Source organism: Malus domestica, chromosome 03 (genome assembly GCF_042453785.1).
Source record: "Malus domestica chromosome 03, GDT2T_hap1".
Taxonomy (NCBI): Eukaryota; Viridiplantae; Streptophyta; class Magnoliopsida; order Rosales; family Rosaceae; genus Malus; species Malus domestica.
In genome coordinates, this window is record NC_091663.1 from 29,942,424 (window position 1) to 29,963,005 (window position 20,582).

General features: G+C 38.4%; 1 protein-coding gene and 1 long non-coding RNA gene across 2 annotated transcripts; both read right to left on the reverse strand.

Annotated features, from left to right (window-relative positions):
• Window positions 1-3,772: 3,772 nt before the first annotated feature.
• Window positions 3,773-5,551, reverse strand: LOC103407991 (NAC domain-containing protein 72-like). The gene is made up of 3 exons (XM_008346865.4): window positions 5,182-5,551; window positions 4,808-5,076; window positions 3,773-4,698 (listed from the first exon to the last, which is right to left on the reverse strand). Exons 1-3 carry the CDS (start codon window positions 5,360-5,362, stop codon window positions 4,129-4,131), a joined length of 1,020 nt encoding a protein of 339 aa, XP_008345087.3. The 5' UTR covers window positions 5,363-5,551; the 3' UTR covers window positions 3,773-4,128.
• Window positions 5,552-16,853: 11,302 nt separating this feature from the next.
• Window positions 16,854-19,461, reverse strand: LOC114824136 (uncharacterized). The gene is made up of 3 exons (XR_003772381.2): window positions 19,008-19,461; window positions 17,202-17,302; window positions 16,854-17,102 (listed from the first exon to the last, which is right to left on the reverse strand). It is a non-coding gene; the product is annotated as an uncharacterized lncRNA (long non-coding RNA).
• Between the last annotated feature and the right edge of the window lie 1,121 nt (window positions 19,462-20,582).

Below are 20,582 nucleotides of genomic sequence, written 5' to 3' on the forward strand. Positions count from 1 at the left end.
GTCTAGCTACCATATTATTACCCACAAGGGTAAAGGAACAGTACCACTGCTGGATAATTGGAAAGTCCCTGTGTGTCAACCTCTGTGCTTCGTGGCAAGGTAGACTAGCAAACATGCCCAACCTTTACTCACATTCGAGAAAACACTCCCAATAAGATTGCTTGCTCCAAAATCGAAGAGGCACCGTCCTCCGAATCTCGAGAGCCAGACTCCCAACATGACTACTTTCTTAAAAATCGAAGAGAGGGTAAAGGAACAGTACCATTGCTGGATAATTGGAAAGTCCCTGTGTGTCAACCTCTGTGCTTCGTGGCAAGGTAGACTAGCAAATATGCCCAACCTTTACTCACATTCGAGAAAACACTCCCAACAAGATTGCTTGCTCCAAAATCGAAGAGGCACCGCCCTCCGAATCTCGAGAGCCAGACTCCCAACATGATTACTTTCTCAAAAATCGAAGAGACACTACTCCCCGAATCTTCGAGAGCCAGACCCCCAGCATGATTGCTTTCTCAAAAATCGATGAGGCATCGTTCTCCGAATCAATCGAAGAGGCGCTCGCTTTCTCAAAAGCTGGGCTGCTCAGAGACCACGAGGCCGATCTCAGAAATCGAAGAGGCACCTACTTTTCTAGCCTTGTCAGCACTTGTCACACGCACACTCAGCTTTGCAGAAATTATGGGCATTCTGTCGAAGACTTCTGGTGAAGTAGAAAGCACATGAATCTTACTGTTCAATCACCCACTTCCCACACGCAACAATAGCTCATGGGTACCACAGATAACTTTGCCAAAGTTCTCTGCCAAAGTTGAGCACGTGAAGCTTGCAGCTCCCACTACATCGCTCTGATCAAGAAAGGTAAAAGAATAGCAAAGAAACAGCACTAACAAAGTTTAGACACATAAATTTTGAAGGTCTAGCTACCATATTATTACCCACAAGGGTAAAGGAACAGTACCACTGCTGGATAATTGGAAAGTCCCTGTGTGTCAACCTCTGTGCTTCGTGGCAAGGTAGACTAGCAAACATGCCCAACCTTTACTCACATTCGAGAAAACACTCCCAACAAGATTGCTTGCTCCAAAATCGAAGAGGCACCGTCCTCCGAATCTCGAGAGCCAGACTCCCAACATGACTACTTTCTCAAAAGCGAAGAGAGGGTAAAGGAACAGTACCATTGCTGGATAATTGGAAAGTCCCTGTGTGTCAACCTTTGTGCTTCGTGGCAAGGTAGACTAGCAAACATGCCCAACCTTTACTCACATTCGAGACAACACTCCCAACAGGATTGCTTGCTCCAAAATCGAAGAGGCACCGCCCTCCGAATCTCGAGAGCCAGACTCCCAACATGATTACTTCCTCAAAAATCGAAGAGACACTGCTCTCCGAATCTCGAGAGCCAGACCCCCAGCATGATTGCTTTCTCAAAAATTGAAGAGGCATCGTTCTCCGAATCTCGAGAGCCAGATACCACAGACCACTTTTTCAAAGTGCTCTGACAGAGTTAAAACATGTGAAACTGGCAGCTCCCACTACCGTGCTATGACCAAGCAGGGTAAAGGAATAGCATTACTACTTGTTGTTAGGGAGACTCCTATATATGTCGACCTCCATCCCCAACGGACAGGCAGACCTGCAAAAATGCTCAACCCTTCATCATATCTGAGAGGGCACTCCCAACGAAGCCTTTCGAAATATTCAGCTTTCTTTCCCCCCGATAATACCTCTGCAAACAAGCTATACTAGAGCAAGAATATCTCATATCATCAGGGTTAAAAGCAAGAGTATCCCATATCATGCTTTTTCCCTGTCTTTTCCTTTGGCCTTGTTTTTACCTGCAAGACAAGGAGAAAGAGAGCAATCAGTCAGCACTTGGAATCAAGCTTCCAGCCAGGAACTGACTGCCTGGAACCCCTTACCTGATTACTTACCTGGCATTGCTCTCGAGTACTCATCTTCAACATCTTATGTTTCCAGGGAAGATTCCGCATCTGCTTGAGGAACAGATAGGGCAAGTGCGAAGGATACAAGGAAGCATGTGGAGACAAACGTAACAGCACACGTGCCGATACATCCATTACTCTGTCAAAAGCAAAAGTATCCCATATCAGCAGGATGGAACGTACTCTAGATTTGATGGACTTGTTTTGACCCTCAAATTCTTCAGTCGGCCTTATACTCTGGAGGAAACCAGAAAACCCTCCAGCTCAGTTCAAGAATAAGCCTGTGGAAATTTACTTCTTCAAAAGCAAAAGTATCTCATATCATCTCTTCTCATTTTTCTTCTCTTTATCCTTCATGCTGCTGCAAGATGGGGAGAAGGTGAACAATCAGTCGGAGCTCTGATTGCTTACCTTGTCTGTCACCTCTTTCAGCAGACCCCTTAGCTCGGCGACTTGGGGGACTCCTACTACATGGTTTGTATCGCGCTTGACCAAGCCTAAAACTACAAGTAAGCTTCAAGTGAAATTGATACATTACCTTGTGCATCTCCACCAGTTAAAGATACCACCCCTGGATGGAGGAAGAGTACTTCCAGAGAAGATGCCACATCTACCTATGAGACAGATAAGGCAAGTCAAGACGACACCACACTCCGATACTTAGAAGTTTCGTGATTACGAGATCATTCTCCCACAATATTTCCTAATGTCATTTGTACTAAGTCATTCACTTGTACTCACTAAAGGAGAGCTTGAACCTATGTACTTGTGTAAACCCTTCACAATTAATGAGAACTCTTCTATTCCGTGGACGTAGCCAATCTGGGTGAACCACGTACATCTTGTGTTTGCTTTCCTATCTCTATCCATTTATATACTTATCCACACTAATGACCGGAGCAATCTAGCGAAGATCACAAAAAGCGACCGTTTTCGCTACCTAGGATCTATCTTGCAAGAGAACGGAGAATTAGATGGAGATCTCAACCATGGAATACGAGCTGGATGGATGAAGTGTAAGAGTGCATCCGGCGTGTTGTGTGACCGTCGTAGGCCACTGAAGCTCAAGGAAAAATTTTATAGGACGGCAATAAGGCCAGCAATGTTGTATGGCACAGAATGTTGGGCGGTGAAGCATCAACACGTACACAAAATGGGTGTAGCGGAGATGAGGATGCTTCGTGGGATGTGTGGGCACACGAGAAAGGATAAGATTGGGAATGAGGATATCCGAGGTAAAGTAGGAGTAGCCGAAATTGTAGGAAAGATGAGAGAAAATCGGCTCCGGTGATTTGGACATGTGCAAAGAAGGCCGACTGACGCTCCGGTTCGAAGATGTGACTACGGGACAGAGGTTCAGGGCCGAAGGGGTAGAGGAAGACCTAGGAAAACTTTGGAAGAGACTCTAAGAAAAGACTTAGAGTACTTGGATCTAACGGAGGACATGACACAAAACCGAACGCAATGGCGTTCTAGGATTCATATAGCCGACCCCACTTAGTGGGAAAAGGCTTTGTTGTTGTTGTACTGTTATTACTAATTTAGACATATTAACATCTCATTTGGAGATGCTTTAAAGCCACTTATCCTGAACATACATAATAATTGGACGATTTTGTAATATTAGCGTTCATTTCTTATGTTACAAATGGTATTTCTGCTCCAAGATAGACTTAAGCTAAGATTACATTAAAAAAAGCAAAATTAAATTAAGCTAGACTAAAAAGAGACGCTTTAGGACGAGGATTGAGTTGAAAGTTAAAAAGAATAGGATGACGCAATTATAATTTGATTTGGTGACAAATCAACAATCACCGTTAGAATTTGACTTTTGAAAGAATACTATTTCCCATGAATGGCAGAAGCTGCAAATTTTGACCGGTTTTTCTCTGACAACTGGATATTACATTCTAACTGCCGTAATTTGTTATACAAAGATTCTTTGTTTCGAGTTGGTTGAATCTGCGGCCTCAAACTAGCAAAAACAACGGACAAATCTCCATCCACTTTTTTCATGCCACCCCCTCCCAGACTTTTTTTTTATAATTTAACCCCAAAATGTTAGCCCAAAAAATCCAAATTATTTACAGAAATGCACTCCTACGTGGATTTTCTACCCAAATGCACTCCCTCGGGCCTCGGTCCTTTGCTGCTTCCATTTATTTTCGACTTCTGGCTTTTGCCTTTACTGCCAATGCCCGAACCCGCTGGGCCGGACCGGGTAACAAACGTTCTGAGAGTGTTGCTGGAAGAAGTTGGAGTTATCCACCCGCTGAGTTCTGAGTCCGCTCTGCACCTCCTCCTCCGCCGTCTTCCCAAACTCTCCGGCGGCCATTCCACGTGGCAGAGAGGTGGGGTTGAAGGGAGGCACGTCATTGTTATTGAAATTGAAATTCATTTGTCCTTGGCCTTGCTGAGTCTGATTATTGAGATTGAGTTCTGGCGCCGAGTTGAGCCCGGCGAGAGTCGCCCAGTCGAAATTCCCGGAACCGGTGTTCTGAAAATTAATCTTGCTGTCCTCCTGCTGCTGCAGCAGCGTCTTGAGCGAGTTTATCCGGGGCAGGGTGAAGTTCCGATCGTCAATATCCGGCAACCACTCGAGCACGTCGTCGAGCTGAGAAGAGCACGATGACGACGAGCCGTTGCTGTGCTCTTTGCTCGAAACGCTCGTAACGGGCTTCTGTGCTGCCGCTGCCGCAGCCGCTGCTGAGCTGCTGCTCTTCTTGTAAATACGACACAAAACCCATTCATCCAACTGCAATCCAAAATTTAGTTTAGAATTTCAATCGAAATAAATTTTAAAAAGCAATCACTTGAATAATTTAATAAAATACAACAAAACACGAATTAAATTAAATATTTACCTTGGAGCTGCCATTTTTGCGAGAGGGCTCGATGAGGCGATACTCGTGCATAATCCAGTTGGTCTTGGTGCCTTTTGGGGCTTTTCCCACATAGAAAACAAGTGCTTTTTTAATCCCAACTTTTCTACCTTCAGTTGTAATAACCTTATCAGTTCCAGTTGCCTTCCAGTACCCGGTCCCAGCAACCCGATTGGGTCGCGACCCATTTGGGTATTTCCGGTCCCTCGGACTGAAAAAGTACCATTCTTTTTCCCCAAATATCGCTTTGCCTGCAAAACCAACATCGAATTTAGTTCAATTTACCACCACGTTAAACATTTCAAAAGTGGGTGCTGATAAAACAGTAAAATTAAAAATTGGATTCTGGTTCTTACTTGGTAAAACCCAAGGATCAAACTTGTAAAGATCGATTTCAGCAATTATTTGCAGATTGAATTGGTACCCAGCAACCTTGCGGCAGAGGTACTGAACCAGAAGCTCCTCGTCCGTCGGATAGAATCGAAACCCCGGCGGCAGGCTCAGCTGAGAAAGAGGGTCGGTTTCCGGCACACCCATTATTCCGGTGACAAATTTCCGAGCTCGAAACTGGATCGGGAAGATTCGAGAGAAAGAGAAGTTGAAACAGAGGGGAGAGAGAGATTTGAAATTTCTGAAGTTTCCAAATCCCCAAATATTATTTCTTTTTCTTTTTTTTTCGATTTCCGAGATATGGCGGTTATATATATAGCGGAGCAGGGAAGGGGGATAAATACGTTCCATTTGTCGTGCTGCAGGATGGTTGGGGCCCACTAGAGTTTCACACCGTTTAAAAGCTGCCACGCGCCCCCTTTTAAAGTTCGACATTATCCTGCGGCCGACCTTATCCGATAACGAGTAAGGTTCCGAGAGGTTTCGGTGCATGAACCGTCAGAATATTACTGTAGTAACTCATCCCGTAACCGGACGCGTGTCAGAAGAAGGCGAGATGAAAAAAAAAATTTGGCGCGAAAGGCGGATCTTCGCAGCTCTATCGAAAGTCTGCGAGGCGTTTTCCATGCGTGCTTTAACCCCCCAAGGTCGGCGTAGGAAGCAAGGGACACGTGCCGACACGTGGACAGATTGGAGCCAAGTTAGGCAGGTATTTTGTCAAAAGATGGAAGGATTGATAAGATAAATTTTTCATTATGATCGAAATATATATCACATATTTTTATATAAGCGGTGAAACATTTTATTTTTAAAATTATTAATTTTTTGACACAAATGTCTTATTATTTGTATAATAATACATAATGTAGCATTGTGTATTCTGATCCCAACCAAAAAAAAGGTGTGATGGTGTCGTCGAGGTGGCATAACATAAGAAATTTGGGTTACGTTGGGAATTTTATTGGTATACTATTCCTTTTTAACCGTTAAATTTTAGTAAATTATTATATTTACTAAAAATCAAAGAAGTAAACTATTGAGAATTACACCTGCTAGAGAGACTTTTTGTAGGTTAGATTCTTTATAAATTATCCGACACTTCACAGTTTAATTTAATTTAATTTAACGACATTCTCTAAAAAGTGAGATTCTTCATAAACATTTCTCAGAATTCTAACTGAAATAAATTTTTTGTATAATCTAAATTTTTTAGCCATTAAAGTACTGCCACTTAGTACTATTGTCTAGTGGTATTTCTCTTTACTTGTAAATGAGAAGTTTTAGGTACGCTTCTCACCAAATGTAAATTTGAATTATATTATTACTAGCTTATTTAGAGAATTAGCACACTTCTTCACCTTTACAATAGATAATATCTGACTTGTTAAAAAAAAACCATTAAAGTGTTGTATTTGTTGTTCAGATTATTGATTTCTTTTTAAGGAACATTAATGAAAATGGCTTGAAAACTTTGAGTTTTAACGAAAATAACAAAAATGTATTGTAAGTGAATAGTACCATGATTGACTTTTTAGAATAAAAATATGATTTTTCGTTAAAATAAACAGTATCAGGAACTTTTCGTTAAAATTTTCTTCTTTTTAATAATGTTCTTTTGGATGTGCGTGTGCGTGTGCGTGTGCGTGTGTGGTAGGTGAGGAATTATGGTTTCTTTCACTCATCAATCACTAACAGCTAACTTTCAAGTATGATATGACGGCATTTTTAAATACATGGGTTATGACTTTTTATTCTGTGATTTATTTAATTTGAATTATATTGGGAATTTGTTAAATTGATGATGTGGCCTGGTCAAGATTTGAGAGGTGGAAAGGACTGCAGAAAGGTCTTGATATATTTCGAATTTCTACTTACTACAAACGTGGCATCTAACAACAATATATTTCGTGGGTCAAATGGGGGCACGTAGAGGAGGTTTAAGATTAATATATCACATGTGGTGTATGCGGGAATCCAGTTTTGACAAGTACAAGTAGGAATCGATGTTTTTTGTGTAAAATAAAATGAATCAGGATAGGAGAGCAAGGGGTGAGGATCTTCCTGACTAAATTTATAGGGTCGTTGAAATTTTATCCAACGGTTACAATTATTATAATTTTTAAAAATGTCTTCTTTTTGTAACCATTGGATAAAATTTCAATGATCCGATCAGCTTGGTCAGGAGGATTCTCACCCTTTGCTTAAGAGAGGATCCTGATCCAAATAAAATGGCAAGTTTACAAGGCTACGTGCAAATGTGGGTCAATAGGGTGTTAAGTTAGATTTGAAGTTTGGGGACTTTGATTTCTGCCACGTGCGGGTGCTAGATGGCGGCAGCTGAATGGTTTGGACCGCTTTGGCTTTGAAAAAAGGCATAAAACTTGTCATGCGAAACAAAGATTCGGTACCTACTTTTTAGTTTTTGCTTCAAAGACTTGAACTTGAGCTTTGAACCACAATGCTTAATAATTGTTCGCTTCAAAATTTGATTTTGATAGATTTGACCAAAACTTTTTTGTTTATGGCATATTTCCATCTTAATGTTGTGACATTGACACACTTGCAAAATTGTAATTTCAAGCATAATCATATATCAAATTATGATAATTTTTTACGGCAGAATAATTTGTCATTTGAAATGATAAACTTATCATTTTTAGTTTTTTACATAATTAGATCTTCTCGAACTCAAGCATCTAAACTCCCAGAATTGAGCCCCTTATTTTTAACTAGTCATAAGTTTGAAGTTAGTTGGTTTTTTCCTCAGACGGTAAGCGACCTATAATTTCTATTCCCAATTTTATAATTTGTTAATTTTTTTTATTTTGTTAAATTCTTTTTTTGCTAATAATTTTAGAATTAGTTTTTGTATAAGCTATCTTGTTTTATTTTTACAAACATTTTGATGTAAAAAAAATCAAATTCTGAAGAAAAAAAAATTGGTTGAGAAAATATATCAATTAGTGAACAAATGAAGGAGTACTTATAGAGTTTCAGAAGATTTTTGGTGTTGATCTGATTTGGATTAATTAATATTATTATTTGACTATTAGATTTAAATTTAAGCTTATGTTAAAATTGATTAAATTGGATTTGAGTCTTTGGATCACAACCGTTGGAAACTGATGTAGCTAGTCGTGTCACAATGGATCAAAACCAGGAACTTGTGCAAGCCATTGGCAACGACTCAATAATTTGGATCATAAAAGGAATGAGTTTTGTGCGTTCATCCGCAAACAATCTATCTAGTCTAATGCATCTGTTGCGTGAGGCCCACGTGGAAAATACATCCTTTGGAGATGTTTTTGGCCTAAATTTTGGGTTTTTGTTTTCCACCCCCCTTGGAGATAGCCTTATGTTTAACTATGTTCATTGCTTTTGTTTGATTTAATTAATCCGATGATCATAAATAAATAAATAAAAAAAAAGCGTGCAAAATGCTTAAGAAAAGTGTGATTTATGAAAATCTTTATCAAGCATTATCTTAATAGTTTTTTTTTTTTTCCTTTTAAGTTATTGAACACCCCATTCTAAATGCCACGCATATATGATTTATAAAAATCTGAGTCGTATATTCTTTACCACTTTTAGTTATTTTGGCTACTAATCAAGAGAGGACACATACATAGACTTGATTTGTAGATACGAAACCAAATGGTCCTAGCCAATAGAAAATGTACAAATACACACGAGTAGATATTTTGTTAAAGGGAAAAGGATTAAAGCGTAGTAAGATGTGACAACCAGTCCAATACATGATTACCATATGTTAATTTGTCAAAAATGGTATTAATAGAATCCAGCTCCATAGTAGTAGTGCTTGGAAAAATATCATCCTATTGTGGCCTACTTTACTGAAAGGGATTAGAGTGGAGAAGATTTTCTCATGTCTAATCCCCATCTCATGTCGATCTAATCGCCATTTTCTCAATATGCCTTGAATTGAGAAGGTTATCCATTCCAATCCAATCCTCTAGACAAAACGAGACTATAGCATGCAATTATTTTATAGGTTTATTGTTCCAAACAAGCTACCTTGACGACTAAAATTAATAGATTTTGAATTTAGATCCCATCATTAAGAGAGAGAGAGAGAGAGAGAGAGAGAAAAAAAAAATTGTTCAATTAGTTTGTACCTTCGCTTAAATATTTAACTTCAAAAACTTAACCAGATTAGACATAAAAGGTCGTACCCAGTGCACAAGGCTCCCGCTTTACGCAGGGTCTGGGAGAGGTGAATGTCGGCTAGCCTTACCCCTATTTATGGAGAGGCTGCTCCCAACAGATTAGACATACAGTTTCATATTGCTTTGGGATTTTATTGACATCCAAAGTTCAAATCCAGATCAATGACTCCATTTCGGCCCTGAAGATATTATCAGTAAAACGATCCACCCTTCTCCGCCAAAGGGGGACTTAGTAAATAACTGTTTCGGTATTCTAAGTGGTTGTTCTATTCTAAGTAATGAAGAACTCATACATATGTTAGACTTTTTTAGCCAATCTTATCCGTTTGCTAGCTGTATGCATCCTTTAACACCAACATTTTGACTCTCTAATTCAATACTGTAATAGTTAACAAGGGGAGTACTAGTAAACATTTTAATTTGACGATTTTCATAATTTTCAAATTGATGATTAATTGGGATCGATCGATGATTACATTGTTGCTTAACTCTACATGTTCAGTCTGTAGCTGAAGATTTTCAACTCCATATGTAAATGCAAGCTAGCTCATCCGCATCACTTCATTTCGCTGCTATAAACGTGAATATTGTGAGGCATACATAGAAAACAGCCACTTTCAACTTGACCATAGCAATACCTGTCTTCGTCTTCATTTTAATTTTTTTTTGGGTATTAATTATTATGAATTTGGGTTATTTTTCTTTTGCATTGGTAAATCTTTATTTTAATTAAAAATTTCGACCTGCTGCATAAGTAAATCAACATTGAATCGTTTCTATAAAAAAAAGGGCATCATCTTTTAAGGATTAAGGTTTTTTTTTTTAATTTTTCTATTTTTAAGAAACGATATTTCATTAGATAGGTTTTAATCATACATCAAGACGTCTATAGAAATTTACGATGCCAAGTAATACCCAAAAAAGAAAACCATGCACATGACAACATTTAAGCGAAACCCTAATGTAACTTATAACGCTAAACCTTGACTGCCACCAAGAATCAAAGTTGTGACCTTGTAGAACTTATTAATAAGGGTAAAATTGTAAATGAATGAGTTTGTTATAAGGTTGTTAAAACAACCCTTATAATTAGCTGATGTTTAGTTAGTTATTGTTGTGATTAGTTGGCAGCACAGGTGGGTGTGTTATTAGTATATATACACCTAGGATGTAATCTTATTATTTTGTGAAATGAAAATATATCATTTCTATCATGGTATCAACTGCCTAAAGTCTCATGACAAATTTTCAATCCCCTTTTTCCGCTTCTCTCTGCACCGCCTTATCTTCTTCATCTTCTTCGATCACCGCTTCAGCTTCTTCATCTTCTCCAATCAATCGATCGCTTCCAAGCTTTTGATCGTGAGATCTGCTTCTTCTTCCAGCTATGGCAACCTCTGCATCTCATTCTTCAGAATCGGAGTCTCCTATTCATCCAATTCTTGATACAATTTCTAACCCTAATTCTGCAATTTCTGCTTTCATTACGATCCAGAACATTGGATCTATGGTTCCGATTAAGCTCATAACAACAAACTACTTGACCTTGAGTGCCTTGTTAGCTCTGATTTTCCGTCAGTATAATCTCATTGGAATCATTGATGGCAAGATGTCTGCTTCATCGAAATTTCTTCTTGACTCATCTGGAAATTGCACCGCCACTCTGAATCTGTAGTACGTTATGTGGTATGAGAATGATAAGAACATCTTGATCTGGATCAATTATATGCTCTCATTCCTTACACTATTGGTGTTAATTCGGCCAGGGAGCTATGGTCGAAACGGGAATCACGTTTGGCTACTGCATCACAATCGCACATACAGGAGCTTCATTCTCATCTTCGCACCATCACGAAGGGCGATTTTATGACTACTATCTATCTTCAACAGATTGAAGAAATTGCTGATGCCCTAGCCAATGCTGGAGCTCAAATTGAAGACTCTGAGTTGATCTCTGTAATTCTACATGGTCTGCCCTCTGAGTATGAATCATTCATTAATGCTGTTCAATTTAGAATTGGTTCCACCACCATTGATGAACTTCATGGCCTACTCTTGACTAAAGAATTGCAGTTGACTACTTGCTAGAAAACATCTCCGCCAGCACCAATTCAAGCTTTTAATTCTTATGCTGGTCTTCTTCCCACACCAATTGGTGATTTTGGTTCTCAAGCTTTCTTTACTCATAATGGATTCAACTCGAATTCCTATAGTTCTCAGCATCATGGCAATTTCTTCAACCCTCGGAATTCCAACACTCATGGCACTCAGAGGAATTACCAAGGGTCTCAAGGTAATCAAGGATTCAATCGTGGAAATCAAGGCAATTAACGATACAATCGTGGTTCTCATTCTCACTACAACAATTCAAACAGAAAGATCTCTTGCCAAATTTGCTGTCATATGGACCATGAAGCTGCAGAGTGTTGACAACACATAAATCCGCATTTTAGTACCAAGAATTCTCAAAATGCATACAATGCAACTACTTCTCCCACATGGTTGTTTGATTCTGTTGCTAGCTCGCACATGACTAACTTCTACACAAATTTGCAAAATCATGAGCCCTACAATGAACCTGAACAAGTTTATGTTGGTGATGGAAAATGTTTACCTATACTTAACTCTGGCTCTTCTACATTTAACACTGCCTCTCATTGTTTTGCTCTCAAGAATGTTCTGCATGTTTCTCATCTTAAGCAAGATTTGATTTCTGCAAATTAGTTCATACTTGATAACTGGTGCTCTATTCACTTGTACCCTTTTCACTTCATTGTGAAGGACCTTTCTTCGAAGAAAACGCTCTTTAAAGGTCCTGTGAGAGCTGTATTTTATCATTTTCATGCTTCTCCATTTACTAGCCGTTAACAGGCATTTGCATCATATACTAAAGCTTCACAGGATACCTGGCATCAACGATTGGGCCATCCTGCATTCAAAATACTAAATAAGCTAGCATCTAAGTCTTGTATTTCAGTTTCCAACTCTTTACCTAAATTTGTGTGTTCTAGTTATGCCCTAGGAAAATGTTCCAAGTTGTCATTTGCTCTGTATCTAGTACTTCAAGCAAGTCCCTTGAGCTTCTGCACACTGATGTATGGGGTCCTGTACCACTACTATTTGTCAATGGATATCGATATTACATCATATTTGTTGATGACATACAAAATATACTTGGTTATTTCCTCTTAAATCCAAGTTTGATGTCTTTGATACTTTTGTCACCTTTAAAGCTTTGGTTGAAAATTTCCTTAGTTCTAAAATTGTAACTCTACAATTTGATTCTGGTGGGGAATTTTTGAGTTCTAAATTGATTAGTTATCTTCAACAACATAGCATATCACATCAGTTTAGTTGCTCGCACACACCAGAACAAAATGGTTGTGCTGAGCGCAAGCACATGCACCTTGTTGAAACTGCTCACAATCTTCTAGCAGCATCCAAGGTCCCTTAGTCTTATTGGGATGATGCATTTGCTACAACCATCTATCTTATCAACAGAACACCAACAACAACTAAATCATCTCATTGGGAATTGTTATTTGGTAGAGTACCAGACTACACATCTCTGAAAATATTTGGTTGTAGGTGATTTCCATGGTTGAAGCCTTATACCAGTTCCAAGCTTGATCCCAAAAGCAAGGCATGCATCTTCTTGGGCTATAGCTTGAATCATAAAGGTTATAAGTGTCTTGATCCTCTCACTAGTCGTTTATACCTCTCGAGACTTGTGATCTTTAATGAAGCCACTTTTCCTTTTTCTCAGAAGGAATTCATTTAACACTCTCAGTCCAGTACTTGTTCCCCTACATTACAACACCATAACACCATTCCTAATACCTTAACCTTTTCTCCTATCACTCATTCTCTTAATCCTCCACCTCCTACTACATCTCCACCCTCATCCTCACCTATCCTTACATTTTCCTCATCACCAAATCCACCTCCAGTTCCTCCTACTATTTATGTTCCTCTTATCATTACTCAACCTACATTGCCTATCAATATTCATTCTATGCAAACCAGATCAAAATCTGGTATCTTTAAACCTAAAACTCTTTAGGAAACCAAACATCATTTCCCTTCTAATCTATTCCCAGATTACACACCAACACCTTACCTTCAGGCCCTTCAATTCCCTTATTGGAGGAAAGCTATGCAGGAGGAATTCAATGCTCTCATTCAAACAGGAACCTAGTCTCTTGTTCCTGCTAAGTCTTCTCAAAACTTCGTTGGTGCAAAATGGGTATTTCGGATTAAAAGCAAACATGATGGTACCATTGACAGGTACAAAGCCAGACTTGTTGCAAAAGGTTTTCATTAGCAACAAGGTCTTTATTGCACTGAGATTTTTAGTCCAGCTGTTAAGCTTGTCACTATAAGACTGTTCTTCACCATGGCTGTTAAATTTGATTGGTTTCTCAACAAACCTGATGTTAGCAATGCATTTTTGCATGGCAACTTAATTGAATCTGTATTCATGATACAACCATCTGAGTTTGAAGATCCTACAAAACCTTATCATGTCTGTGTTTTACACAAATCTTTACATGGGTTGAAGCAAGCCCCCAGGGCCTGGTATGAGAAGTTAACCATTGCCTTACAGTGTTGATGACATTATTGTCATTGACCCTAATGCTCAACTATGTCAAGGTTTTATTTCTCAGCTTAGTGGTTTATTTGATGTTAAGGATCTTAGTCCACTTCATTACTTTCTCGGTATTGAAGTTCATCGATCCTCATCTGGTATATTCCTATCCCAGCAAAAATATATCTTAGATCTTCTCACCAAGACTCACATGAAAGATTCCAAGCCTTGTGTTACACCTCTTAGCACCATGAAACTGGATCATAAGTCTCTCCTGCATGCTAATTCTATAGAGTATAGGTCCTTGGTTAGTGCACTTCAGTATTTAACTTGGATCAGGCCAGATTTATCATTTGTTGTGAATTTGGTATGTCAATTCATGTAGCATCCACGACAATCTCACTTTCAGGTTGGCAAGCGTATTCTTCGATATCTCAAAGGCACAGTGTCTCTTGGTTTATGGTTTCCAAAGTGCTAGAAACTTCTCACTCTCATTGCTTTCTCATATGCCGATTGGGCAGGATGCATTATTGATTGTCGATCTACTGGTGGTTTTTGTATCTACCTAGGTGACTATCGTTAGCTGGAGTGCAAAGAAGCAACCAACTATGGCTCACTCATACACATAAGCTGAATATCGATCTCTTGCCAACACTGCAATTGAGTTGACATGGATCTGCAAGCTCTTAGTTTATGTTGGCCTTGTTCTTCCTTCTTGTCCACAACTTTGATGTGATAATATTTTAGCCATTTCATTAGCTAGAAATCCGGTTTTTCATGCACGGACTAAGCATGTGGCCATTGATTTTCATTACATTCGTGAACAAGTGCTTGCCAACCAAGTCAAGGTCCTGTTTGTTTGCACGCAGGATCAAGTTGCTGATTTATGTACTAAGGCATTGTCCAAGCAAAGATTTATGTTCCTCAAAAGCAAACTTTCTCTTCGGCTACCTTCGCTCGGTTTGAAGGGGGATAATAAAGGTAAAATTGTAAATGAATGAGTTTGTTATAAGGTGGTTAAAACAACCCTTATAATTAGCTGATGTTTAGTTAGTTATTGTTGTGATTAGGTTAATTGATGATGTAATTAGTTGGCAGCACAAGTGGGTGTGTTATTAGTATATATACACCTAAGATGTAATCTTATTGTTTTGTGAAATGAAAATATAGCATTTCTATCCCTTATTGCCTCTCGTCATATAAAGAACATCTGAAATAATTGACATATCTGTGATCAGTTGCATAAATTGATTGACTTAGGCAAAAAGCATATTAGCATGTCGCAACGAAGTCTTTAAATCGGTGATAGATTGATGTTTAAACCAATTTTTTGCTGAATATACTCATGCTAATTACATGTATTTATTTTATGTTTTAAAATATATAAGCAATTATTTCTTAAAATATATTAATAAATACGTGGGTATATTATTTTTGGGGAGTTTTATATAGAGAGATAAAAACTTTCACTATATTTCAAGGAACTCCATTAGTTTTTAAATATGTCAATGAGAGACTAAAACATAAAAACAACTAAAGCACAACCAAAAAACATGGAAATAATGTTCTAAAATACCAGTTATATCTCTAAGGCTCATAGAACCCAACCCTGTCCAACAAAATTAATGTGTCATAAGCTACTCATTCTGGACTATGCGAATCAGTTCTGAAACTATATGCAAACTCAGTTTGTATCATTTATTACTAGAATCAATTCAACTCGTCATTGATCATTTTTGTAGAATCAGTTCAATTCGTCATCGACCATTTTTGCAGAATCAGTTCAACCCGTCTTCACCCATTTTTGCAGAATCAGTTCAACCTATCCTCGACCATTTTCGCAAAATCAATTCAATCAATCATCGACCATTTTTGCAGAATTAGTTCAATCTGACTTCGACCATTTTAATTTGCAATCAGTTCAATCCTTCTTTGACTATTTTTGCATAACCAATTCACCCATTCCTCGACCATTTTTGCAAAATTAGTTTAACCTGTTTTTGACCATTTTTGCAGAATCAGTTCAACCCGTCCTTGACCATTTTTGCATAATTAGTTCAACCTGTATTTGACTATTTTTGTAGAATCAGTTCAATTAGTCCTTGATCACTTTTGTAGAATCAGTTCAACCCACCTCGATCATTTTTGTAGAATCAATTCAACTAGTTTTCGACCATTATTGCAGAATCAGTTCAATCTGTCCTCGACTATTTTTGTAGAATGAGTTCAACCAGTTTTCAATCATTTTTGCAGAATCAGTTTAATTCGTCATCGACCATTTTTGTAAAATCAATTCGACCAGTCTTCAACAATTTTTGCTTAATTAATTCAACCCATCATCGACCATTTTTGCAGAATCAGTTTAATCAATCCTCGACTATTTTTGCAAATATTTATTTATTATTTAGAAGACAACCACGAAGTATCTCATAACGTAAAGATAAAAAATACACGTTTCAAATGATCTAACTTCGCAAACAAGTACGAAGAATTCAAAAAAGACAATCTTTTTCTCAATCATTAAATGAAACAATCCTATAAACTAGAATTCTCAAAAGTGACAACCTTTTTTCTCAACCATTAAATGAATGGAACAACCCTATACGAAAAACTAAAGTATATATGAAAAACTAACCTACATATGGAAGGTTTTGAGATCACTTGTACCACTTTTAAATTACACGTGCATAAAGTACTCTTTAGTATTTCTATCCTCCACCTTATCATTCTTCTCATGAATTTCTTCTGATACTTCTTATACTTCTCATGAGATTATTTTGGCAATAGTTCCCTCTACGAAAAAAGACAACTCAAACATTGCAGAGGTCATATGGCCTTTCCCTTCTAACGTGAAAAATTAAGGTGGACTTCAAATAATTAATTAACTAGTTATTAATGTAATTCCAAGTATATATGAAAAGGCTAACTAATTACATAAGTTTGAGATCACTTGTCTATATATTTAATACTATATCACTTTTAAATTACCTGTGGATAGAGCATTCTCCAGGATTTCCATCGTCCACCCTATCCTTTTTTCTCATGAATTTCTTTCCAATTCTGTATTGCTCCAGAATTGGCTCACTACAATCTTTATCAGCTCGGACGCTGCCTACACCACCAATTAGAAACCCATCTAAAAAAAACTTCAAAATTTAACAGTCATAAAATATTGAAAAAAAAAATACACAAAACTCAGATGAATTTTTACCTCATTGATATAAAGCCACACTTTTCAAGGTGAAGAGCCATCCCAACATAAAATTCAAAGAAAACACATGGGTTTTAGGAGAGTGCTACTTTCTCTCCAACCTGTTCGTGGTAGGAATTTCCGTCGGGGATGTTTCCTGGCCGATGAGCACACAGCTCCCTTGGAGGTTCGCGCCGGTTGAGGGCTGCTGTCGGGCTTCTGCTTCGTTTTCGGGCGTTGTCGGGCAAGTCTCGTTGGGCAAGACTCTTCGGGCAAGACTCTTCGGGTAAGGCTGAAAGAGAATGACAGCGTTAACTTTGAGAGGTGCCTTTGTGGGGCCTTAGGTGTAGGCCTTGAGACTCACAATCAAGGTTAACATTTAGGTGCTCAGGTGTGCCACTGCCATCTTTAGCATGACAGATGTAAAATGGTTGTCGTGCTTTAGTTATATATATGTATGTATTCAAGAAACCGTGTTAGTTATAACAGGTGCCTTTGTGGGGCCTTAGGTGTAGGCCTTGAGGCTTCCCATAAATAACTAAACCAGTGCTCGAACACATCATATTTATTCTCGTGATTGTGGGAGTTTTCTAACTATTATACTTCTGATTACCCGAATCCAAGAAGTAGAATGAACCCAAATAGGTGCCTTTGTGGGGCCTTAGGTGTAGGCCTTGAGGCTTTTATCAGAGTTCATTCTTATACTTAGACTCTTTAGATCGCTGAACGGAATGAATCCAAATGGATGCCTTTGTGGGGCCTTAGGTGTAGGCCTTGAGGCTTTCCATTAGAATCCATCCCATACTCAAGCGTTCTATGATAATCATGATATAATAGAAAGAAAACTAGAAGGTAGGTTGATTACTTGCGCCCCAAGTAACTTCGGACTTCTTGTTTATCAAGGACTGTCGTGGATGGGTTAAGTCCACCTAAGGTTTTTTTTTATGCCTTGAGGCCAAGGACTTTTAACTGATCAGATTTACATGCCCGAGGGCTTAGGACTTGGATCTGGTTTGAACACTGACGATATATTCAAATCGGATTCAAGTACTGAGAAAGCCTCTTAATAATCATGTTGCTAGAAATAACTTGCATATAACTGGAAGTATACAACATATTGAAAAGACAAACCAAAGCAAAGAAGGTCGGGCAAGGTTAAACCTTATCGGGTAAGGTTGCTCGTCTTGCAGGTTCCTATCTTTGTAGTTTTGTCAAAGGTCTGAAAGCTTATAGTGGTAGAGAGAGATTACAAAAGATGAATCGATACTACAGCAAGTTTGAACAAGGTAGCAGAGCTATTACAAAAGGTTGAAGAGAGGGTTATCCCGAAAGGGATGAAGGCTTGTCCCGAAAGGGATGAAGGCTGACTACAGCTTTGTTTTAAAGGCAAATCTGGCTTGAGCAGAGTTTGTGCTTGCATTTGTTTGTTTGATTGAGTGTTTGCATTTGTTTGTTTGATTGAGTGTCTGCATTTGTTTGTTTGATTGAGTGTCCTTAATCCTTGATTTTCTTTCTTCTTATATAGACAACTCGGCTTGGCCTTTGGTAGCAGCAACTTTGCCCGAATGCGGTTTGAGGGTGATGACTCATCAGCTATTTTACATGTAATGCCACCATAAAGTACTTTATGGGCTGTGTAGCTGATCAGTCTACACCACTTGGCCTTTGGGTAGGCAAGCAAGTGGTCTTCATGAACTGCACCAAGTCAAAAAAGGCCTTTCCCTGCCTTTTGGGCTTCGACTGGGCTTCGGCTATCTTTCTTTCGGGCCTCCTTTTGGGCCAACTCCTTTCTTGAGCCCAAAGTTCAAGTTTTGATCCAAACACAACCTGTATCGCTCTATTTAGAATCGATTTCAACACATCCTGCCCCTTCTAGGTCCGTTTGATCTCCAACTCTATCTCCTTGGAAGTAGGATGATGATAATCTCAGCAACGGGTTGGTGTTGTGGCAACACACCCTTTCCCAGACCTTGAAGAAGTCGTACGGCGTCCCATCGATGAGCAGCGCATTGTCCTTAGCCTCCTAGGGGAGGAGCGACCAGAGCTTGTCGACGTTGACGATGGGGCAGTAAAAACTTTCAGCAAAGCTTGTGAAAGTATATCATACCAATTTTATTGAAATACCCCGGATCTGGTGATGGTGCATGCCTCCAGTGTTACCGTGACCTTCGAGATGTTTACGGTGCTTACCTATACCGTGATCGGCGCTGATGCCTCTCTTCTTGCGGTTCTTCTCGAATTGGATCGTCATTTCTCTATCTCTTCTCTAAGTTTGCACCTCCTCCACTCGCTCACCTAGCTAAGGTTTATGAGCCTCCACCTTTTCAAATATAAGGGTATTTTTGTAACTTACACTTCATAAAAAAAATGCACTAATAATGTCATCTTACATATGTATTAATTTTTGTCTCTCTTTAAAATGTTTAAAAAGTGTTGTCTCAATATATAATTAAATATTAAAAGTGTATACTCTATGTGTAATTTCTCCTTATTTTTATGCTGGAATTACGTGACGAACAATATTGCCCCATTATTATTTTTTAAATAAACACATGGTATCTGCAACATAGGATTATTCTTAGCATTCAATCAAAGAGAAATAATGAGATTATTTAAAGTGATTTTAAAAATATTATTTGAATTTGTTTAAATTTTATAATATGTGAGATATTGAATGCGTATGCAGGAGTTAAATCTCTTAAAATGATGCTAGGAATTGAAACCAAAATGAGCCTTTCCAAAAACAAGCAAACTTCATGGCTAAAGAGTAACGCTAGTAGTATTATGTCTTGATACATAGTATGGGAGGGGATATCTTTAATCATACTACGAATGCCTAATTCTAATAACTCTTTGCTTATGAGGGTGTAAGAGTTTAAGCTAATGGGTTTGTTTAATGTCAATAGGCTCAAGAGAGTGCTTCTGTACGCATGTTATCTCTGAGTTCCAGAGTACATTCATCCCACACCAAATGACTTTATTAGATAATATTCTTGCAACCTTTTTGTCGGTTTATTGTTTGAAAAGGAAAGGTAAATCAGGCAGAAAAAAATGGTTTTCAAGCTGGATATGCGAAGGGCTATGAAATATTTGAATGATCTTTTTTTTCGGAGACAATGATGTATATTATAGGGTTCGCTTTACGAAGTTAAGAGGTGCTTTAGAGGTTATAGATAACATTGGAGCTATTAGAGGTGTTGTAAAAATGAGAGTTCCAAGTTTGATCTCTGTGTTAGCTATTGAACTTTACGCGATTGTTGGAATTGGCAATAAATATATATTCTTCATTGTTGCCTCTGATCGTGGAATTGGATTCAGCTATGGCTATGCAGATGTAATCTGGAAAATGAGTGCTTTGCAAAAGGGATGTATGAGGACGAAGTTTGTCTTTGCATTCTACAA